The sequence below is a fragment of the Hyperolius riggenbachi genome, chromosome 2, assembly GCF_040937935.1.
Source record: "Hyperolius riggenbachi isolate aHypRig1 chromosome 2, aHypRig1.pri, whole genome shotgun sequence".
In the NCBI taxonomy this organism is placed as follows: Eukaryota; Metazoa; Chordata; class Amphibia; order Anura; family Hyperoliidae; genus Hyperolius; species Hyperolius riggenbachi.
Genome location: NC_090647.1, coordinates 194,415,886 through 194,440,756, shown reverse-complemented (window position 1 = coordinate 194,440,756; position 24,871 = coordinate 194,415,886). Strand labels below are relative to the sequence as shown.

Below are 24,871 nucleotides of genomic sequence, written 5' to 3'. Positions count from 1 at the left end.
CAAACAGCACAAGTAAATTGTTCCGGATGTTACCCAAACTCAAAATCTTTTTACTGAACCTGGCCAATAATTGCCCACTGGTGCTTCATCCAGTTCCAGCTAAACTCACAAAGGGGTCTACTTACCGTACTAATGACCAATATAATTAATATACACAGATGTAAATGTTAGTTTACTAAAAAAAAAAATCATTGCATGGGAAAACAAACACATACAACATGTAGAAAGTGGGTTCAGGAAAACCCTATCAGCATAGTACATAAATGCCATACAAATGTTAAAATAGACCATAAAAAAAAATCAAATGTATAACCAAACATATTTTCTCCACCAGCATTAGACAAGTTAAAATCAAAATATCTTGCAATGTCAAACAATACAACAACATAACATAACTTGAATCTATCAACATCACAGAAAAAGAAAAAACAAGTAATCAGCCTGAACTCAGAACTAGATTATTTCAAACCCAACCTTAAATTCCAGGGGTAGGTGACCTATACTCAGACCACTCTTGCCAATTGAACAGGAATTTAGAAAGGGTGCTGTCATAAGACGGCGGCCTGACCGCATTCAGCAAGCGGAACGCGGAGGTTTGTCCGTGTCCGCATCAGCGGCACCATCCACCACATGGTCGCATGCGGAACGCGGAGAAACATCCGCATCGGCGTTGCGATCCACCGTTCGGTCACAGGCCTCTCGGCGTACTTTACGTCGAGGCTGTGGTCCGGTTCTTCCCTCACAGGCCTCAGGGCCTGCCACACACCAACGCTATCCTCAATCCAGTCTGGACCCCGTAGGGGCTGCGCGCGTGTGCAATAAAGCCTTTTATACTCTTAGAAGGAGAGTCAGCTGACCAGCTGGTCAGCTGACCTCAGTAAGGTCCTTGAGCTGTGCTGCAAGGTCCTTGAACTGTGTTGTGATTGGCTGATTGGCTGGGCGGGCTGGTTGAGCCCAGCACAGTATAAAAGCAGGCATTCTGTCAGTTGCAAGTTGTCTGCAGTAAGCGTTACTTTGTGATAGCCCTCAGACCTTAGCTAGATCCGAGAGAGACAGTCCTAGCTGGAGCAAGGCTCCTGTCTCTCATCAGTCAGTCTTTGTTGTTTTCCTGATTATTGTATATTTGTATGTAACCTGATCTCTGTTATAGTCAGCCAGTCAGTTGATCTAATAGTCAGCCAGATAGTGATCTGACAGTCAGTACCATCGTGGGCCAAGTGCGGCTTGCCGTAACTAGCCCACAACAGTCAGATTTGTTATTTTCCTGATCTGCGACATATATTGGTTTTGCCAATATATTCGCAAGCACTATTGTTATCTGTGCCATTTTCTGATCTCCCGTTGCCGAACCTCTGCTTGTCTATTTCACTACGAGTTCGGCTTTCTGACTTTGTACCTCCGCCTATCTGATTTCCGTTACTGACCTTGGCTAGATTTCTGACTCTGCTCCCTGTTTCACGATTCGGTACCTCGCAGCCAGTTTGTTACCGAACCGTTTCCGTCTGACTTTGCCCCTTTTAGTGGTTCTCCCACTAAAGGGTTTATTCTGCTGAATCCCTCCTTGCGGAGGTCTCAGTGGTTCCCCAGTATATCATTGCTGCTGGGGAACGCGATTCTAGCGTTACGTCATCTAGTCGCAGAATCGCACACACTGCTTTTCTCTTTTAGAGGTAGCCAGTCCTCTTAAAGATATCAGTGTGGTGGGTTTTCCACTGTCGTTATACCCGGTATCCAGAGTTATAAATAAATATCCGCATTATTGGCGATTCCGCAGATCGCCACATAATCGGATATATCAGCATTATTGGTGATACTGCGGATCACCAACAATCTGAATACTCTGAGTGTGCACCAAACACCACACATTGTTACAGGTGCCTAATGATCACATCATCTCTTTGTTCAAACTGAGAAATAGGGAGAGAGGAAGATATCCAATTAACTGCTATCGTCCATCGAGCAGTCAATAAAAAAAAATCAATATTTAGCCTTTTAAAGGCTGTAGGTACGTCCAGGTTTGGGGCCAGGAGCAGCGTCTGCACAAAAGTCGGCTTAACTTCCTTTTTATTAATTGTTTTAAATAAATGCAAGTTGTTCAAAATATTTGAACCTTTCTACAATGCCAAAATATATTAACTAGGTTACCACTTGAGCCGCAATTACGAAAACAATCTGTTGAAAGAGAGGGATATATTTTATCACAATTTTAGCAAGCATTATACAAACTAAGCCACGCTTGTTACATAGTTAGTGTAACCCGTGTTACATACACAAGCATACGTTGCTGATGTAACAAACTCAGCACAATGCTGCATTGTGTGGATAATACGAGTTAAGCAAACTACGTAATCCGTCTCACCTTGTTTGTGTGATGCCTGGTAACATTTACGTACTCTGCCTATACACACACATTTTAGCGACTATTAGGGTTTGTATCTGGAACTGCTACCAAGCCCCAGTGGGCACATATTGACCATGTTCCGTAAAAAGATGTTACTAATTAAATGCAGAGTCCGCATTTAACCACTTTGGGACCGGACAGCTATGGCCACTTTAAGACCAGACCCAACCGTGCCCTTTTAAGTCCTGTGGTTGCTGTGATTGGCTCACAGGAATCACGGGGTCAGTAGCCAATAAAATTGGACCCTGCCCTATATACCAAAGCTCTGCTGACAACGTGACAGCAGAGTGAGCATGTGCAGTGATATAGACAGTGGCGGGAACAGCGAGAGTGAGCAGACCTGGCAGGAATAAGTAGCCACAAACAGAGCATTGGTTTCAATCACCACCATCCGAAAGAGGTTAAAAGAGACTGATTTAATATCAATGCAAAATATGCCCATTTGTGAGGCCTACTGGATCCACCATCTTACTTCATCTCCTATGCCCCAAGCTCCTCCGCAGTCTTCACCCAGTGTGGCGCACCCCGGTCAGCCGAGGGATGAAAAGGTGCATCGTCACAGCATACGGCTACACCCAGGCTTTGATATGCGAAAGGTATAGGAACTGAAGTGGGCAAGACAGAGGTACCAACAGAACCACACCAAACAGGTACAGGTGGGAAAATCACACAGACCAGGTCAACAACTGGTGATCAGAAGGCACGGTACAGAATCTCAAAAACGTAAGCCAATCCAGTAACAATCCAGGAGCCATGCACGCAGAGACGTGCATGGCTCCTGGAAACACTGTGAGGGCCTGACCCGGTAGCTGGCTACTTGGGACAGCTCCCAGAGGACGCAGATCTGACGTGGGAGCAATCGGGAGGTAAGTTCCTAACACCATGAATGTTCAGGAAGCATCACTGGTTGTTAATAGAGATGGTAATGTGATGAAGATAAGTCTGCCTTGCATGCAAAATGAATGCATACTGTATGCAGCGTTGAACAGATTCAATCAAAATTGACAGGATGAGCCCAGTTCCAAGCAGATTATTATTTGGATGCAGGCCAGAATTATTAGCATTTCATTGACCATCTCCTGTTGTTAAAGGATAGTGGTGAAAATTACAGATAGCCATAATTTTTGGTCAGAAAACGGACTTTCGAATCAAAAATGTAAATTCGTAATTGATCGCAACTATGAATGCAGATTACGGATGTACACAAAACTGGACTCGTGAGTCCTTGAAATTTCGATCTGAGTTGGCAATTTCAAGGACTATAAATAATGTTAATTTATAATGAAATTTCAATGGCTGTTTGGCCAGGGATTCATATACAGCCACAATATGGCTGTACATCCCTGCCTACTTTGAAGTGTGGAAAATTGAAAAAAAAAAGAAAAAAAAAGAAGAGGTGGGGTCCCCCCTCATGAGCCTCTTTAACCCTTTGTCCCCAGTGCAGGCTGGGATATCCAAAATGCTGAGCTCCGGCATGGGGCTCTGCACGCTGAGCCCACATGGTCCAAGGTATTGGGGGGGCTCAGGAGGAGTGGGGCAGCCAAGACTCCCCCTCTCCAGGCAAAACAAGGATGTCCCGCTACACCGAGGGTGGGTATAAAACTTTCTTAAACTTTATTAGCACATCAGTAGACACACTGCCTTTTGTGTGTGTCTACTGATGTGCTAATAAAATTTAAGAAAGTTTTATACCCACCCTTGGTGTAGCGGGACATCCTTGTTTTGCCTGTATGTTTTGAGATTTATGATCCCTGCTCCCTTGGGTCAAGCAACGGTGGTAGTAGTGTTTCCGCCTTTCTTCTGTCACTCCCCCTCTCCCCCAGAGCACTGGACCAATCCCTGGACAAGGAGCTCTTTCCCACCTCCAGTGCCCAGGAGGAGGTGGGGGTCAACAATGCCTGGGGGGTTTCATGGTGGCCTATGGGAGTCCCTTTTAAGAAGGGGACCCCAGAGTCTCGTCCCCTCCCCAGGTGAAATGAGTATAGGGGTACATAGTACCCCTTACCTATTTCCCCAAAGGGTTACATTGAAATAAAAATGCAACCACAAAAAAAAGTCCTTTATTGTTCTTAACCACTTGCCGACCGCGCACTCATAACGCGCGTCGGCAAAGTGGCTCCTGGAGGACCAGCCACGCACATGTGCGTCGCCAGGTTCTCGGTGATTAATCAGCGATCGCGCGGCGGGGTCACGTGGTGCCGCCCCCTTGTGACTACAACCCGCCGGCCAATCCGCAGCGCCGGCGGGTTGTAACTTTTCAAATTAGCCACTTGAAATCGTATAATACAGTTTGTTTACCTAACAAACTGTATTATACTGCCTGCCTCCCCGCTGGTGGTCACACTTAGCGATCGACCACCGGCGAGGAGAGCAGGCACAGTGAGTGAACGCACCACACTCTTTAGGAGCCCCACAGACCCCCCGATCACCCGCAGCACCCATCAGACCCCCCCCCCCCTGTACACCCCTGCAGCACGCAGCTTAGACCCAACCACCCTCCATATCACCCATCAATCAATCCCTGACACCACCTGTCACTCTAATCAATCAGATCAGACCCCCAACTACCCCTTAGGGTTATCTGATCACCCCCCACCCCTTCAGATCTCCCCCCCCCTCCCTCCCCCCCTGTATACTGCATATCTCTATCTCCCTCTAATAGCCCACTGATCAACTGTCAATCACCTATCAGTCACCTGTCAATCATCCCTTGTCACCACCTGCCACTGCCCCACATCAGATCAGACCCCCCACTGCCCCTTAGGGACTTCTGATCACCCACCCACCCTTTCAGATCCCCCCGAGCCCCCCCCCCCCCCCCCCGATCACATCAGCAGTCCATTGTTTACATCTTTTTTTCCCTGTAAAAACCCACTTATCACCCATCAATAACCCATCTATCACCCCCTGTCAACACCTGTCACTCCCATCCATCAGATTAGACCCCCAACTACCCCTTAGGGGTATCTGATCACCCACCCACCCCTTCAGATCTCCCCCACCCCTGACCCCCCCCCCTGTATACTATCTATCTCCCTGTAATCGCCCACTGATCAGCTGTCAATCACCTATCAGTCACCTGTCAATCATCCCTTGTCACCACCTGTCACTGCCCCACATCAGATCAGACCTCCAACTGCCCCGGGGCTTCTGATCACCCATCCACCCTTTCAGATCCCCCCGAGACCCCCCCCCCCCTGATCACATCAGCAGTCCATTGTTTGCATCTGTTTTTCCCTGCTGTAAACACCCACTTATCACCCGTCAATAACTCATCTATCACCCCTTGTCACCACCTGTCACTCCTATCCATCAGATCAGACCCCCAACTACCCCTTAGGGGCTTCTGATCACCCACCCCCTCAGATCCTCCCCACACCTTACTAGTGCATTGCTTGCGTATATTCTCCCCCCTGCCATTGTGTATCTTATCTCCTGTCTGTAAGGCTTGATTGTGCTTTGTTTGGCTACAATTGTCTCAATTGTACTGTGATTGGCATCGATTGTCGTGTGATTGGCTTCGATTGTCACGTAATTGGTTTTCAATTGTCGTGTGATTGGCTTCAATTGCCCTGATTGGTTTTGATTGTGCCAATTGCCCTCTGATTGGCTGTTTTGCCCTGTGTCTCGATTGTCTCAATTGCCCTGTGATTAGCATCGATTGTCGTGTGATTGGCTTCGATTGTCACGTAATTGGTTTTTGATTGTCGTGTGATTGGCTTCAATTGCCCTGATTGGTTTTGATTGTGCCAATTGCCCTCTGATTGGCTGTTTTGCCCTGTGTCTCGATTGTCTCAATTGCCCTGTGATTAGCATCGATTGTCGTGTGCTTGGCTTCGATTGTCACGTAATTGGTTTTTGATTGTCGTGTTATTGGATTCAATTGCTCCTTGATTGGCTTTGATTGCGCAGATTGCTGTAATTGTGTTGTAATTGCCTCGTGATTGTTTTTGATTATTTGTGATTGCTCTCTGATCCCCCAACCCCAACCCCCCCTCACCGTCACTATCCTAGTGATCTAAAAACAGTGATCAGTGAAAACTGTCACTTTTTTAGTATCACTAGTGGTAACAGTTAGGCCAGTTAGCTAGGCAAAAGGGTTGTTAGTGTCAGTTAGTGCTCAGCCCACTGCACCACAGTCACTAATTAGCGTCATCACTGTCGCTAATCAGCATTGGTACTATATAGTATCTGTAAGTGATCATTAGTGATCACAGTCAGATCTATATTAGGGTCACTAGGATCCACAAAAAAACGCAGTGTTTGCCCGATCAGACCTGAAATTTATTTTTTCTGATCACTGCAAAAAACACTGTACAATAGCTGTGGCACTGTAAACAGAAGTTTTGATTTTTTTTTTTAATCAAAACTCAGTGACCACAGCTTTCTACCTCTCAAGTACTCCATTTCGCTAGGTAGGTGCTCTTTTTCCTGGGTAGTCTCAGAGGAATACCTCCTAAATTTAGCAGGCCACCATGGCAAAAAAGAGGTTTTCCAATGAAGACATCTACAGGTACATGGACCAGTCGGATGAGGATGATTGGGTCGACTTATTCGACGAATCTTCTGGTTCAGAGTACGATCCTGTAGACAGCAGTGGCTCTCTGACCGATAGTTCCGATGACGAGGTTGAGGTCCCGGCTAGAGCCAGGCGTACCACACCCCATGTCACTGGACTGCAGGTGGCGGAAGATCAGTCTCAAGGGCAGCAGAGTGATGCTGGCGTTGATCTGATTTTTCTTGGTGAGGCATGCACCAGCAGGGCAGCATCTCCTGGACCTCTCAACACCAGTACTTCCGTAGAAGACCCTGGTGAAGTGGCGAACACCAGCCCGGAAGTAGAAACTGGTTCGGTGGTACGTGAATTAAGACCCGATTCGCAGCCACCAAGTAGACGGGCCCGTACTCCCATTGGTTTTCCAGAGGTGCTGGCAAACCCTGATTGGCATTCCCCTGATCCCGCCGCACCCGTACTGCCCCCTTTCACCGCCCAGTCTGGAGTCCAGGTGGAGACAGTTGAACTAGGATCGGCCCTAGACTTTTTTGAACTGTTCCTCACCCAGGATCTCCTTGACTTAATTGTGGCTGAGACCAACCGTTATGCCACACAATTTATAACTGCCAATCCGACAAGCTGCCACGCCCAGCCTTTTCAGTGGAAACCACTCCAAGTTTCCGAACTGAAAATTTTTTTGGGCCTTCTCCTCAACATGGGTATTACCAAAAAAAATGTATTGCGCTCTTATTGGTCTACACGCCAAATACATAACATGCCCGTGTTCTCTGCTGCCATGTCCAGGACGCGATTTGAGATCATCCTGCGCTTCCTGCATTTCAATGACAACGACACCTGTCATGAAAGAGACCACCCAGCTTATGACCGGCTCCACAAAATTCGGCCCCTCATAGACCACCTGTCATCCACATTTGCAGATGCTTATACCCCTGAACAGAACATCTTTGTAGATGAGTCCCTCGTACATTTTACCGGGCGCCTTGGCATCAAACAGTACATCCCAAGCAAGCGCGCCCGGTATGGGGTGAAACTGTATAAGCTCTGTGATAGGGCCACAGGCTATACATCTCGTTTTAGGGTCTATGAGGGAAAAGACTCAAAATTAGAGCCGGTCGGATGTCCTGACTACCTGGGGAGCAGTGGAAAGATTGTGTGGGACTTGGTGTCACCCTTGTTCCAGAAGGGGTACCATCTTTATGTGGACAACTTTTACACAAGTGTGGCCCTCTTTCAGCACTTAAAGTTAGAAGGAATCCGATGCTGTGGCACCGTGCGGCCTAGTCGCAGGGGCTTCCCCCAACGGCTCGTTAACACCAGACTTCAACGGGGGGAGAGGGCCGCCTTGTGTACCGATGACTTGCTCTCGGTGAAATGGAAGGACAAGAGGGACGTTTACCTTCTGTCTACCATTCACACAGACACGACAGTTCAAATTACACGGGCAACAGAGGTCATTGAAAAGCCCCTCGCCGTCCACAGCTATAATGCCAACATGGGAGGGGTGGACTTCAATGACCAGATGTTAGGGCCCTATTTAATTTCCCGGAAAACCAGACGCTGGTATAAGAAAGTGTCTGTGTATTTAATTCAATTGGCGATGTACAACAGCTTTGTTCTCTACAGTAAGGCTGGGAGAACTGGATCTTTCCTTCAATTCCAGGAAGACATTGTTTCGGCACTCCTCTATCCAGAAGGTGCCAGAGCCCAACCCCCAAATGCAACTAGCCGGCTGCATGGAAGGCATTACGCCTACCCGATTCCCAGTACCCCAACTCAACGCAACCCCAGAAAAAGATGTCGTGTCTGCAGCAAGGCTGGAATAAGGCGTGACTCCCCCGTTTACTGTCCCCGCTGTCCTGACCAGCCTGGCCTATGCCTAGGGGAGTGTTATGAGAGGTACCACGAGAAGGCACACTTTTAGAACCTAGGGAACTACAGACACAGCAGTAGGCACACAAGAGTCTCTCAGTGCTATTTCACACTGGCGCGATGCGTTAGGGCAAATTGCCTAGCAAAAGTCACACTTTGCGGTCCCCCCCTACGCCGGAAGTGCTTGACTTAACGCTAGTGCATGCCTACGTTACTGCGTGGCTTCTGCGGCAATTTGGGTCGGCCCGGAAGTCATGTTAGTCTACGGCGACGCAGTTAATTACTAGGCCGAATGCTACTCTTGTGGTATTCCCTGAAGATCTATTTTGGGCGAGACGGTGCGGCGGGCTCGACCGACCGGATAGGCCAGTATGCAGTGTGAACCCAAACATCAGGTTTTGAGAGATCCAAATACACTGGCCTGCCAGAAACCTCTCCTTTCACTTGGGACAGAATGCATAATGTACTTCGCCACATATCTGTGCGATTTGCACTTTGCACATTGACCCATGGGGGAGGAGAAGTTTATCCTCAGCTCGCAGGTAAAAAAAAAAACAAAAACAAAAAACAGGTAAGCAAAAAAGTTCATATTTGGTTACCAATGTTATTGTTTGGTTTGAACATATTTAATAAAGTTTAAAAAGTTAATGTTATTGAAGTGCTTTGCTGCTTTTTTTTTTTTTTTTTTTTTTCTTCTTCTCTCTTTTTTTCCAACCGACCAATCAGCTGCAGCACTGATGATGCATCCTGACAGAAGCATTGCGCTTCTGTCAGGTTACACAAAATCGGTGCATGCAGCGCTGTAGGACGAGATTTCTCCTCCACAGTAAAAAAGATACGTTTGCCGAGGCATATGGGCCAAGGTGTGGTGTTGGGGATTCATATGCTTTGGCAAGCACTTTGTATCAAAAAAGAACTCAAGCAATGATTTCTCCATTCACATCGATCAATGTGGATGAATAAATCAGGATTGCCTGGGCATACGAGCTGGTGGGTTTGGATTTTTGGGGTGGCAGCTCCTATGTCCAGGCGGACGCCTTCCCCTCCTTTTTGTTTTGTTTTTTTCGTTTTTCTTCTCTCTTTTTTCTATCCAGACCGACCGACCGACCAATCAGCTGCAGCACTGATGGTGCATCCTGACAGAAGCATTGCGCTTCTGTCAGGTTACACAAAATCAGTGCATGCAGCGCTGTAGGACGAGATTTCTCCTCCACAGTAAAAAAGATACGTTTGCCGAGGCATATGGGCCAAGGTGTGGTGTTGGGGATTCATATGCTTTGGCAAGCACTTTGTATCAAAAAAGAACTCAAGCAATGATTTCTCCATTCACATCGATCAATGTGGATGAATAAATCAGGATTGCCTGGGCATACGAGCTGGTGGGTTTGGATTTTTGGGGTGGCAGCTCCTATGTCCAGGCGGACACCTTCCCCTCCTTTTTGTTTTGTTTTTTCGTTTTTCTTCTCTCTTTTTTCTATCCAGACCGACCGACCGACCAATCAATCAATCAATCAGCTGCAGCACTGATGGTGCATCCTGACAGAACATTGCGCGTCTGTCAGGTTACACAAAATCGGTGCATGCAGCGCTGTAGGACGAGATTTCTCCTCCACAGTAAAAAAGATACGTTTGCCGAGGCATATGGGCCGAGGAGCGGTGTTGGGGTTCATATGCTTTGGCAAGCACTTTGTATCAAAAAAGAACTCAAGCAATGATTTCTCCATTCACATCGATCGATGTGGATGAATAAATCAGGTTTGCCTGGGCATACGAGCTGGTGGGTTTGGATTTTTGGGGTGGCAGCTCCTATGTCCCTCTTTCTTTTCTTTTTGTTTCACATTTTTTGGCAGATATTTGTTCATCCACATTGATCGATGTGAATGAAGGGATGTTTGCCGTTCATTATTCCTTTCAGCCCAGAATGCACTACCTGTATGCCCAATATAAGGAGTATAGCAGAAATACTGGCCATACATGTAATGATTGCAGAGGCCCTAAAATGCCAGGACAGACCCCACAAATGACCCCATTTTGGAAAGAGGACACCCCAAAGTATTCCGTGAGGTGCATGGTGAGTTCATAGAAGATTTAGTTTTTTGTCACAAGTTAGCATAAATTGTTGTTTTTTGTTTTTTTTCACAAAGTATCCTTTTCTGCTAACTTGTGACAAAAAATATTTTTTTTATAAACTCACCATGCCCCTCATGGAATAATTTGTGGTGTCTTATTTTTAAAATGGGGTCATTTGTGGGGTTTGTTAACTGTCCTGTCATGTGGGGGGGGGGGGCTAAATTGTGAGCACCCCTGTAAAGCCCAAAGGTAGTCTTTGCACGTTGGGGCCCCTCAGCACAGTTAGGCTGCAAAAAAAGTGCCACACGTGCTATCGCCGTACCCGGGAGAAGTAGACCAATGTGTTTTAGGGTGTATTTTTACACATACCCATGATGGGTAGAAGAAATCACTCTGTAAATGGCAATTTTTTGTTTTTTTTTTACACACAATTGTCCATTTACAGAGATATTTCTCCCACCCAATATGGGTATGTGTAAAAATACACCCCAAAACACATTGTACTACTTCTCCCGAGTACGGCAATACCACATGTGTGGCACTTTTTTGCACCCTAACTGCGCTAAGGGGCCCAGAGTCCAATGAGTACCGTTAGCATTTCACAGGTCATTTTGAGAAATTTGGTTTCAAGACTACTCCTCACGGTTTAGGGCCCCTAAAATGCCAGAGCAGTATAGGAACCCCACAAATGACCCCATTTTAGAAAGAAGACACCCCAAGGTACTCAATTAGGAGTATGGTGAGTTCATAGAAGATTTTACTTTTTGTCACAAGTTAGCGGAAAATTATTTTTATTGGGTTTTTTTACCAAGTGTCATTTTCCGCTAACTTGTGACAAAAAATAAAAACTTCTATGAACTCACCATACTCCTAACGGAATACCTTGGGGTGTCTTCTTTCTAAAATGGGGTCATTTGTCGGGTTCCTATACTGCTCTGGCATTTTAGGGGCCCTAAACCGTGAGGAGTAGTCTTGAAACCAAATTTCTCAAAATGACCTGTGAAATGGTAACGGTACTCATTGGACTCTGGGCCCCTTAGCGCAGTTAGGGTGCAAAAAAGTGCCACACATGTGGTATCGCCGTATTCGGGAGAAGTAGTACAATGTGTTTTGGGGTGTATTTTTACACATACCCATGCTGGGTGGGAGAAATATCTCTGTAAATGACAATTTTTTGATTTCTTTACACACAATTGTCCATTTACAGAGATATTTCTCCCACCCAATATGGGTATGTGTAAAAATACACCCCAAAACACATTGTACTACTTCTCCTGAGTACGGCGATACCACATGTGTGGCACTTTTTTGCACCCTAACTGCGCTAAGGGGCCCAGAGTCCACTGAGTACCTTTATGATTTCACAGGTCATTTTGAGAAATTTGGTTTCAAGACTACTCCTCACGGTTTAGGGCCCCTAAAATGCCAGAGCAGTATAGGAACCCCACAAATGACCCCATTTTACAAAGAGGACACCCCAAGGTACTCAATGAGGAGTATGGTGAGTTCATAGAAGATTTTATTTTTTGTCACAAGTTAGCGGAAAATGACACTTGGTAAAAAAAACCCAATAAAAATCATTTTCCGCTAACTTGTGACAAAAAGTAAAATCTTCTATGAACTCACCATACTCCTAATTGAGTACCTTGGGGTGTCTTCTTTCTAAAATGGGGTCATTTGTGGGGTTCCTATACTGCTCTGGCATTTTAGGGGCCCTAAACCGTGAGGAGTAGTCTTGAAACCAAATTTCTCAAAATGACCTGTGAAATCCTAAAGGTACTCATTGGACTTTGGGCCCCTTAGCACAGTTAGGGTGCAAAAAAGTGCCACACATGTGGTATCGCCGTACTCAGGAGAAGTAGTACAATGTGTTTTGGGGTGTATTTTTATACATACCCATGCTGAGTGGGAGATATAACTCTGTAAATGTACAATTGTGTGTAAAAAAAAATCAAAAAATTGTCATTTACAGAGATATTTCTCCCACCCAGCATGGGTATTTGTAAAAATACACCCCAAAACACATTGTACTACTTCTCCCGAGTATGGCGATACCATATGGGTGACACTTTTTTGCAGCCAAACTGCGCTAAGGGGCCCACAGTGCAATGACTACCTTTAGGCTTTACAGGGGTGCTTACAATTCCGCACCCCCCAAAATGCCAGGACAGTAAACACACCCCATAAATGACCCCATTTTGAAAAATAGACACTTCAAGGTATTCATTGAGGGGCATGTTGAGTCCATGGCAGATTTCATTTTTTTTTTGTTACAAGTTAGCAGAAATGGAAAACTTTTTTTTTTTTTTTTTTTTTGTGACAAAGTGTCATTTTCCACTAACTTGTGACAAAAAATAAAATCTTCTATGAACTCACCATGCCTCTTAGTGAGTACTTTGGGATGTCTTCTTTCCAAAATGGGGTTATTTGTGGGGTATTTATACTATCCTGGAATTTTAGCACCTCATGAAACATGACAGGTGGTCAGGAAAGTCAGAGATGCTTAAAAATGGGAAAATTCACTTTTGGCACCATAGTTTGTAAACGCTATAACTTTTACCCAAACCAATCAATATACACTGAATGTTTTTTTTTTTATCAAAAACATGTTTGTCCACATTTTTCGCGCTGCATGTATACAGAAATTTTACTTTATTTGAAAAATGTCAGCACAGAAAATTAAAAAAATCATTTTTTTGCCAAAATTCATGTCTTTTTTGATGAATATAATAAAAACTAAAACTCGCAGCAGCAATCAAATAGCATCAAAAGAAAGCTGTATTAGTGAGAAGAAAAGGAGCCAAAATTCATTTAGGTGGTAGGTTGTATGACCGAGCAATAAACCGTTAAAGCTGCAGTGGTCTGAATGGAAAAAACAGCGCTGGTCCTTAAGGGGGGTAAAGGCTGAGTCCTCAAGTGGTTAAAGAGAGTCTGAAGCCTAAAAAAAAATCTCTTTTTAGATCCAGTGATCTAGTGTGCCAAGTTTGAAAACCCTGCGATTAACAGTCTAGGAATGGCTGCAGTTTACATTATCCCATTTAAAATGAATGGCTGAAATTTGATTGGCTGTTTTTTGCTCCACCCACTTTTCTTGAATTTTTCACCTCAATTCCCTAGTGACTAACTGTGCTGAGTTTGGGGACTCTACTTTATTATGGTGAGGATGGCAGCCTTTTCCATTTTTTCCATTGATGTGAATGGGTGAAATCTGATTGGCTGTTTGTGGTTCCGCCCAGGTGTGCAGGGGGGATGCGAGACCCCCAAAACATATGTTCACAGGTAGTAAGGGATCTGTATATCAAGTTTTGTTGAAATCAGTCAAGATGTTTTTGGAGTGATGGCGGCACATGCACACACTTACATACACACATCCGATTTTATATATATAAATGTATGTACAGTATGTGTGTGTGACTAATATACTGTATGAGTGTACAATGCAAGTATAATTTAAGTCAAAATATCCACCATAATTACACGTAATTACGACTTGTACTCAGATTAGAAATGGAAATCAACTACCGTTCATAATTATGTTTATGGTGGAATTGAAAGTACAGAAAATTTTGACTAAATAACCTGAAGTCGAAATCAGCCGTTATGAGCACCACTATTAAAGGATACCTGACTCAAGGCAAAGCTGCTTAAAGTAAGAACAAATATGTGTTCCAACTGGATCCACTTAGCTTTGTGTGTTGTCCGTTTCTCTCCTTGTTCCCCCTCCCCGGTTCCCACAATGACCCTTTCTAAAATCTGACTTTTGTATTAAAGTCAAATTTTCAGACAGGAAGAGGCAGGCTTGCTGTGATGTTCCCTCCTATAACCCTCTTTTTTCTAACCACTTACTGCACAAAGAAGAAGAGGGTATGGGAGTGTGATAGAAGGTAACATTGCAGCTAGTCTGTCTCTTCCTGTCTGAAAATTTGACTTAAGCCAGAAGTCAAAGGTCCTTTGTAGAAGGTAATGTAGATGCTTTACTTTCCTCCACTGTTAGACAATAGTATATTTAGAAGTACTACAAAAGTATGTCAGAGCTATCGAGCTGCATCAGGGCAGTTTCTAGGCTAAATTTCACCCAGTTCGAGAGTCCAAAAATATGCGGGGGAATTTGTGGGGATATCGACTGCTGCCATTAAGATTGCCTTTGTGGGGAAATCGACTGCTGCCAATAAGATTGCCTTTGTGGGGAAATCGACTGCTGCCAATAAGATTGCCTTTGTGGGGAAATCTGCTGCCATTAAGATTGCCTTTGTGGGGAAATCTGCTGCCATTAAGACTTAAGCAGGCCATACACTGGCTCGATTCACGGCCGTTTCGACAGCAGATCCGATCCTGGGATCGGATCTGCTGCCAATCGCTTGCGCTAAACGCACCCGCCGATCCGATTCCCTCCCGAAATCGGATCGGACCGTCGATCGCGCCGTGCGGGAAATTACCCTCGATCGCCCGGCGGTAGGAGCGCGTCGCTTGCGGCGTACGATTCGGGCCCGATCCGAGCATGTATACATTACCTGAAGCTGGCTCCGGGGTCCTCTTCTCCTCGCTGCACCGCATTTCCGCATGTCCCAGTGTACGCTTATACTTCCTGTGTCACTCCGGTGACCAGGAAGTTGAAATAGAGGGCGCTCTATTTGAACTTCCTGGTCACGGAGTAACACAGGAAGCGCCGGGATGGAGCAAGAACAGCGGTGCGGTGCAGTGCGGAGAAGACGCCCGGGAGCCAGCCTCAGGTAATGTATACGGGGGGGGGACAGGCGGCAGGAGCAGCTGAACAGATTGTGATCGGTTTCAGGCTGAAATCGATTCACAATCTGTTTGCAGTAAAGGCAGCCATACGATCCCTATCTGATCAGATTCGATCAGATAGGGATCTGTCAGCTGGTCGATCTAATGGCACATCGACCAGTGTATGGCCACCTTTAATGGCAGCCAGATTTCCCCACAAATGCAATCTTAATGGCAGCCAGATTTCCCCACACAAATGCAACCTTAATGGCAACAGATTTTCCCCACAAATGCAATCTTAATGGCAGCCAGATTTCCCCACAAATGCAATCTTATTGGCAGCACAGCAATTCACTCACCTCTGGCTGGGTCTGGGTGAAGGAGGTAGGAGGATATAGGCAGGCAGACAGGCAGGCGGCTGCAGCTGACTGTGACCATGGTGGCGGGCGGCATTAGGAGGAGCGGGCCGGGCTGTGGGCACTCACTGTGTTTGTGCTGGCGCTGCTAGTCGCTCTCTCAGAGTGAGTCTCTCTAGACTCTACTCTGGCTCTGTCCACGCACGCACACACACCACGGGTCGGGTCGGGCGGGCGGCCGCGGTAGTCTCACACGCTGAGGCTGTGGCTCCCCCCCCCCCCCGTCAAGCGTGACGTGAGGTCAGGTGGGCTGCCTGTTTCCCCATTGGGCTGCGCCGACGTCTACATGTGACGTCAGGCACAGCCGCCCGCCCCGCACAGTGTGTCGCTGGGAATGGAGTGGGGAGATCCTCATCCCGGGAAGATAAGTTAGGACGGTAGACCCGCCGGCGCCTGTGCAATGTACCCGCCCAGGCGCGGCCCTGCCTAGCAGTGACGTGACGTCACATCCTTCTGCCTGGCGCCCCCCTCAATCTGTCTCTCATCGGCGCCCCGTTCAGCAGAACCGGCTGAACGGGGCAAGAAACGGCCCTGAGCTGCATAGTACTCAATAATATTAATGTTTTGTAAATATGATGTTGAGCTTACCTTTGTAAAGCAATTTTCTCCTGTAGGATTCAGTGCATTAGGAAGCTAAGGGGAACTAGCAAGTTCAGCTTAATTATATTTACAAACTTATTGGAAGTCACTCATGCTAAAATATATTCATATCTACATTTTGCTGTTTAGATGGATACAAATTACAATAAAAAATGAATATATCACCCAAAAAGGGTTGCACCAGTTTTCACAGCTGTTATTTTATGTTAAAATTATATTTATATTATAGTAAATAGTAGATTTAAATTGTAAGCCTTTTGAAGGGTCCTCCCTTTCCTAGTATATTCTGCATGATTGTGTGCTCCTTTCCTGTGACTGTCTCATACATATACTCATACTGGGCCTACCTAAAAAAAAACATAATCGCATGATCATGGTGTACCCTGTACGCCTTGTATAAATTTGTCATATGTTGTATAACCTTGTTACTTTTGTCATCCTTCGTATCATTGTAGGTTATGTCCAGCGCTGCGTAATATGTTGGTGTTTTACAAATACAATAAATAATAATAATAGTAAATACTGGTAGTAAAGACATTTCTGTAACATTAGTACAATTTTTTTTCTTTTAGTTTATTTATTTCACTTCTATCAAATACTAGAGATCCTTTGATTTTTTTAATTTTAATTATAAAAGAAATGTGTTGCAAAAAGAAGGGTGCATAAACAAAGAAATGGGTTTGCCCATGTATGACAATGCAACTGTTGCCACATTAAAGTGGAGTAAATTAATTGCTAACAGTGTGATCTAAATTATTTTATAATTTCAAGTTATTAAAAATCTTTCCATTTCACATTCATCTGTGGACATATCGAAAAACCACTATCTTTAAGATTCTCATTCAGATTATCACCCAAAAGGGATTTCACCTGTCTGTGGCACTTATTCAATTCACTTGTTTTACGTTTTCTCCTAGGTAATACAATGCCTTTTAAGTCATCAGCAAGCAAGTAAATTCTCAGAATAATTGTAACAGTACTTTTTCACCTACTTTTTGGTACTTTTACAAATGCAGAGTTAAAAGTTATTTTAACCACTTAAAGACAAGCAGGAATATTAAAACATTCTGCTGGAGCCTTTTAAAGAGAACCCGAGGTGGGATTTAATTATGTTACTGGGGCACAGAGGCTGGTTGTGCACACTAACACCAGCCTCCGTTGCCCCATGGTGTGCCTCCATGTCCCCCCTGCGCGCCGCTATACCCCCCGCAGTGCTGGCGACACGCAGCGTGACGCCAGCACAATGTTTACCTAAGCGCTGTCTGTCAGCGCCGCTCCCCCGCCTCCTCCGCATCGGCGCTACCCGCCCGTGTCCCTTCCCTCCCGCTGATAGGAGGGAAGTGACGCGGGCGGGTAGCGCCGATGCGGAGGAGGCGGGGGAGCGGCGCTGACTGACAGCGCATAGGTAAACATTGTGCTGGCGACAGTGTCGCCAGCACTGCGGGGGTATAGCGGCGCGCAGGGGGGACATGGAGGCACACCATGGGGCAACGGAGGCTGGTCTTAGTGTGCACAACCAGCCTCTGTGCCCCAGTAACATAATTAAATCCCACCTCGGGTTCTCTTTAACCAGCTGAGCGGTCTGGACGAGCTCAGCTCGTCCAACACCGCCAGCGGCTGCCGCTCAGGCCCTGCTGGGCCGATTTGAATGAAATAAAAAGCAGCACACGCAGCCGGCACTTTGCCAGCCGCGTGTGCTGCCTGATCGCCGCCGCTCTGCGGCGATTCGCCGCGAGCAGCGGCGAAAGAGGGTCCCCCCAGCCGCCTGAGCCCAGCGTAGCCGGAACAAAAAGTTCCGGCCAGCGCTAAGGGCTGGATCGGAGGCGGCTGACGTCAGGACGTCGGCTGACGTCGATGACGTCACTCCGCTCGTCGCTATGGCGACGATATAAGCAAAACAAGGAAGGCCGCTCATTGCGGCCTTCCTTGTTTATTCTGGGCGCCGGAGGCGATCGGAAGATCGCCTCCGGAGCGCCCTCTAGTGGGCTTTCATGCAGCCAACTTTCAGTTGGCTGCATGAAATAGTTTTTTTTTTATTTAAAAAAAACCCTCCCGCAGCCACCCTGGCAATTTAATCAGAACGCCAGGGTGGTTAATAGCTCCAGGAGGTTTTTTATAAGTTAAGCAGTGCTGCTGCTGCTGTACGCGTGCACATGATATCAGTAAAACTAAAAATACAACATTGAAAAAATACACCTTTATTTCCAAATAATATATTGTCACCATACTTTGGACTAGGGACATAATTCAAATCTTGTAATAACCAGGACAAATAGGCAGATAAAATATGTGGGTTTATGTACAGTAGCAGTGTTTATATTAAAACTATAAGGGATGAAATTGGAGAAATAGTGTATTTTTTCATTTTTTTCCTTGTTTTTCCCTTTAAAATGCAAAGTAAATAAGTAATTACTGAAAACAAATATCAACCCCAAAAAGCGTAATTGGCGGCGAAAAAAACAAGATATAGATCATTTCATTGTGATTAGTAGTGATTAAGCTATTGGCAAATGAATGGGATGAACACTGAAAGGGGAAAATCGCTCTTGTCCATTAGGGTAAAAACCGCTTTGGTGTGAGGTGGTTAAAGCGGACCCAAACCAAACATTTTTTTTTTATTAAAAATATTTAGTTGCACCACTCTGACACATAGAAAGATAAATAAACACCCCTTCAAACCTATGATCATTTCAGTGCATGCTTTTCACCCTTCTCTTTTTATATCTAGGGTTATACTGGGGGCAGCCATTAGCAATTCCTCCATTGCTGGACACCATCTACTCCACCAGTTTGCCGGAAAAATCCCGGCAATTTGAAAAGAAGGGAGGGGTTCCTCCAATAAATGTAAAATATTTTATATTTGTCATCATGCAGCTGAAAAAAGTCTGCCATTTATCATTATAATTTAGAAAATAGGTTTTATTTCTGAAATCTTGTATTTTTAATTTGGGTCCACTTTTAGCAGAAAACTTTAGAGATAAAGTGAATTGAATGAGGGTTCATGTCTTCAACAAACAGAATATTTAAAAAAAAATCCTTATAATTTCTGTACCTGTATGAGGACATTGATTTTTTTTCACAATAAAGGTTTCCATATTAGCAATTTGTATAACAATATGCAGATAAATCCATGATAAGAAATCTAAAATAAGGTTTTCAAAAGATATTTTAAAATGATTGTAATGTAGAGCTCTAAATGAATTGGATTGTATTCTTATCACCAAAAGTGAAATATCACTTTATGTAATTATCTTCAATGTGAAGCAGAATTAGTCTGGGAGCCGTTTCTGCTTCATAGTCAAAGGCTGATCTATAAGTAGCAATAACTAATGATTTTTCTCTGTAGATTGCTTTGCAATTACAGCATGAATATAGAAAAAAGTGCACAATCTTCTGTACAATCAGACACTTAGCTTTGATACTTACCTACATGCAAACGTGCAATATAAATATAACAGAAAAAAACCTCAGCTCTAGAAGCAATATGCACTTATAATAAAGATGACAAAAATTAGAAAAGAATAATGAAATAGATAGCACTCTTACCATCCACCTTGAAAATGGTTAAATGAGGTCGGCAGTGAAGTGAGCCAATAGCATTCCCTGCACAGTTCATCCACAGACCCTGGTACACCCAAGTCGCGGTAATCACAGAGCTGGCTCTGCTGGTCACTTTCCATTCATTGGAAACAACTGCGCCAATCACAGCTCCGGTTCCTGCAACACAACTTATTAAAGCAAAAATCTGCATTCCAGACATATTTTTATAGATGTTTTTAAAAAGTAGAAAATAAACCATAAGCAGCAATGCTAAACGAAAAACTGTAAAAAGCTGTAGTACTCTGCATTATGGCCAACCCGCTCAAATTACACCTGCTACGAAAACATGACATGCTTGTAATACATTGTCTCCTAATGGGAGGCAGCCATGCAGAAGAGCAAAGTGCATCTCATTGGAGGAGGGGGGGGGGGAGTTTCGGTAGAAGGTAACATGCTACCATTACAAATTAATTAATGATTTAACCTTTATTAATGATAAGCTAATCATATAAGTTTAATGAGATGTTACCAATTTGTGATTTGTGTTTACAATACTCCATGTTTATACAAGGAACTTTACCATTTACTTATGTTAAGGATTTTTTTCCTACATGATGGCTGTTGATTCCGAGTCAGTCTCCGCAGCAAAGTCTAAACTAATGATTAATTTGCAATAACGCAATTCTCAGTCATGGTGGTCTGTTAGATGGGAGAGCTGAATATAACAAGTGTGCCAGCACAGAAGAGGCGACTTTGTAAAAGTAAGTGAATTTCATTACCCTTCTAGAGTTATTTAGTACCAAGATATAACATAAGCAATACAATTCACGCAGAAATATTAACGTGTATCTCTGTGCCCAACAAAGCTCACAGTCTAACATCCATTTCAGAATCATGAATGTGGACAGACTCAGTAAAGCCAGTCTAGGTAGAATCCAGATCACATACAGTATCAGTATAGCTGATAACATTCATAAACTTATAAAAAATGCAATCCTGTTGCCATCCCTGGGGAAATACACACCCAGGATATTGAGCAGTGGCTCATCCATAGCCCCGCCCGAGCAGCAGGAAGGAAGTGGGTGGGGGGTGGTCTTGTACTTAATATAATAATGCTGAAAGCAGAAGCCAGAAGCCTTATACATTACCTGCTCCGGTAATGTAATGAGAGCTCTCAGTAAACGAACATTCCGTCCAGATCACTTGGCACAACTAAAGATGTCCCCACCAGTGATACATTTCAGAGTGTAAATCAGAGTGAGGAATGATTTTACAATGGACACTGACACAAAACTGACTAAATAATTTATAATTGGATATTGTAAAAATAAGCAATTTTATTTATTGTTATTTTCACCACATTTCCTCTTTCAGTGTCTCTGCTGAGTATACAGGACAAGTAGTGTTTAGAAATGACAGCAGTTGCACCGCTTTCTCCAGACTAGCTCTAACCATACAATGAAGGATCAAATGACTCATCTTTCCTCTTCAGTAGCGCAGTTAGCTGCAGTTAGATTAGTTTTTACCTTAAATTTCCTTTAACCGTACTATGACTGTAAGCTTCCAATGGTTTGTTTGCTTAATCGACAGAAAACAGCAGTATGTAGATAATGTTAGTTCCAGAGGTTCTATAAGTAAATGTACGCTTCAGTACAAAATTACTGGCGATATTGAAAATGGCTTGCTCACCTGACATGTATAGTCAGCTGTGGTGCTTTTACTATTTGCTCAGTCTCCAGCCTAGTGAACACAGCACAATACCTTGTATCTCCTCTAAATTAGTACCAGGGACGGATCTAGAACAAATTGCGCCTGGGGCAAGGTCAGGTTTTGGCGCCTAAACTGCCATTCCTCATCCAGTTTTGGCGCCTAAAGGTCAGGTTTTGGCGCCTAAATTGCCTTTCCCTATCCAGTTTTGGCACCTTTTTAAGAATTCAACAAACTGCGCCTGGGGCAAGAGACCCGCTCACCCCCCTTAGATCCGTCCCTGATTAGTACTAATGTATTCGTACTGGCAGCTGTCCCTCATAACTTTCTCCAACAACATATAGCTACCTCCAGCAAGGGACTGCTAATGAGAGAGTTTTATATGATACAGAGAAGCATGGCCAAGTGCTTCCAGCTCCACACTGCTCCTCCCTTCTCTTCCTCCCTTCATAGTTACAGAATGCGTTGCTATCTAGCCTGTACTACAAAACTGATTTAGGCGTGGTTCACACATAAATCTGAACATTTCCGGTACAGTCCACTCCTCTCAATTTTGCCTAAGTTTTCTATAAGTTTTACCTGACTGAACTGGAAATGTACATCTTTTAAGTGTGAACACAGCCATAGAAACACATTTAAAACTGATATAAAACTGATAGGAGTGGACCAGACCAGAAATATACAGATTTATGTGTGACCACAAGCATAGAAAACTGGACATCTTTTTGTGTTTGAGCCAAGCCTAAGGACCCTTTTACACTAATGTGTTTAATGCGTTGCAATGCCTTGTGTTTCAATGTGTTTTTTTTTTCTTCATAGCAGTGCATTGTAAAAAAACTTCAGTTTTTCAGCAAAATGGCCTTGATTCATAAAGCATTACCGCATTCGGTAATGCAGAAAACAGCTGACTTTACCGATCACTTAGGAAAATGTCAATTCTTAAAGGCTAAAAAAAATGTTACTGAGCAGTGAGGTAAATTGCTGACTGGTGCGGTAAATACTTCAACAAATGTCAGCAAATGTCAGTAAATGCCAATTCATAAAAATTAGATCATGTGGTAACAACCCGAAAAATTACCGGCTCCTCTGGGCTGGCGAAATGAGAGCAGTAACTGTGTGAGTCTGTGGGAAGCCAATGTTACTCACACAAGCAGAGAGGGATAAGCTATGACTGACAGGTGCAGAGCCAATAGAAACCGCTCCTGTTTCCTTCAGGTCCTGCTGATGTAATGCTGATAGGAAGCACAGGCTTCTCTGGCAGAACAAATGTTTCTACCCTCCATGCAGTGAGCAGAGAAAAGGGAACAAAAGAAGTTTCTCTTGCAGCTCTGTGGCAGTGTTTAGCCTCTTCCGTTCCTGTTTGAAGATAAGAAGCTAATATAGGGAAATCATCTAAGTAGGGCATGTGTAACATCTCCTAGAAGTTCCTTTAAGCAATTAATTAAAATGTTAAGAAAGACTAAGGGCTGAGAAACACCAGAAAAGCTCCCCAAACGCTAGACGCAGGGGTAGGGAACGTTGGCTCTCCAGCTGTTAAGAAACTACAAGTCCCACAATGCATTGCAGGAGTCTGACAGCCACACTCATGATTAATAAAGGCAAATGCATTCTGGGATTTGTAGTTTTATCACAGCTGGAGAGCCAAGGTTCCCTACCCCTGCGCTAGAGGTTTCAAAAGCTCTTCCCAATGTAATGCTATGGGTTTTTTTTACAAAACCTCATCGCTCCAGTGTGCATAGACACATAGGATAACATTAGCAGGAGGTTTCAAAAACTCAAAACGCTCAGAAAAACTCATCTGATGTGCACCAGGCCTAAAAGACTAATAGACAGATTAGAGCAGATTCAGGGCAAGCAGAGGCAGTATAACAAAACATGCACATCTAATGGGAAGTTGGGATTTTTTTCATAGTTTTCAATAATTTTTTTCATAATTGGGGAAAAAGTTTACATATGTGTGTGGTACAGTGGTCAGGTTTTCGAAATGTTACAATCATTTAGAACATTTTTTTTTCAATTCTTGAATTAAAATGACATTCAAAAAAATTGTATGGTGTGTGGCCACCTTAAGGCTTTCTGAGGGACAGTGGCACTTGTATTGAAGCTGGGAGGATAAACATGAGCAAAGGAGAGTATCAATTAGGGATAGGCATCTGTTAGGAGATTTAGAGTTACAGGATATGATATGTTTACTTGTTGGGGATAGAACAAATCCCACTCGGTGTGCACCAGTCCTAACAGCTTGTACAATTAGCTAGCTGACTTGGGGGTTAATTCACTTTGTAGGACGAGATCCCCACACCTTGACCCTATAGGCTGCCTGTCAAGTGATAGGCAGCCTATTGGGCCAATCAGTCAAAGTGTGGGGATCTCGTCCTACAAAGTCAATGGACCTGACAGGGTCCAGAGTGGGACAATTGAAGCAGCTGTTCGTTTTGGGGGGATTGTGAGTAAGTTAGTAGTGCATGCTACAGCAGTAGATTGTCTACTTTGAAAATTTTACTTGTGCTGCCACACTAAGCTGCGCTGCTTGAGCAGTGTAGCTCAGTGAATTAACCCCTACTGATTTGTCTGTGAGCCAGATGTAGCCATCAAAAGAGCCACATCTGGCTCCCAAGCCATAGGTTCCCTACCCCTGGTTTAAACACTGTAATAACCAGGACAGATGGGCAAATCGAACAGGAGGGGGGGGGGGGGGGGGGTGTTGGGCGAGGGGGTTAATCTACAGTAGCACTTATTATTTTCAAACTCTAATGGCTGAAAACTGAGAAATAATTACTTTTTTCATTTTTCCCCTTATTACCTTTAAAATTTGTAAAAAAAAAATAAATAAAAAATAATAATAATTCTTATAATTCTTAGCAAAAAGTACTACCTAAATAAAGCCTAATTGGTCACTAAAAAAACAAGGTATAGATCATTTATGTGTAATTAACCTCCTTGGCGGTCTGATTCTTTCCAGATTTTAGGGTCTAAAAGCGGTGCAATTTTTTTTCACTCTTTCAGACCCTAAAACCTGAAAAAAAA

The 24,871-nt window shown here is 44.2% G+C and overlaps 1 protein-coding gene across 1 annotated transcript in view; it reads right to left on the bottom strand.

Annotated features, from left to right (window-relative positions):
- Window positions 1-20,357, bottom strand: part of CLDN10 (claudin 10) — a 50,377-nt gene extending 30,020 nt beyond the window's left edge. The window contains exon 1 of the mRNA XM_068265251.1: window positions 20,144-20,357. Coding sequence (XP_068121352.1) covers window positions 20,144-20,357 — 214 coding nt within the window. The remainder of the gene's footprint in view (window positions 1-20,143) is intronic.
- Between the last annotated feature and the right edge of the window lie 4,514 nt (window positions 20,358-24,871).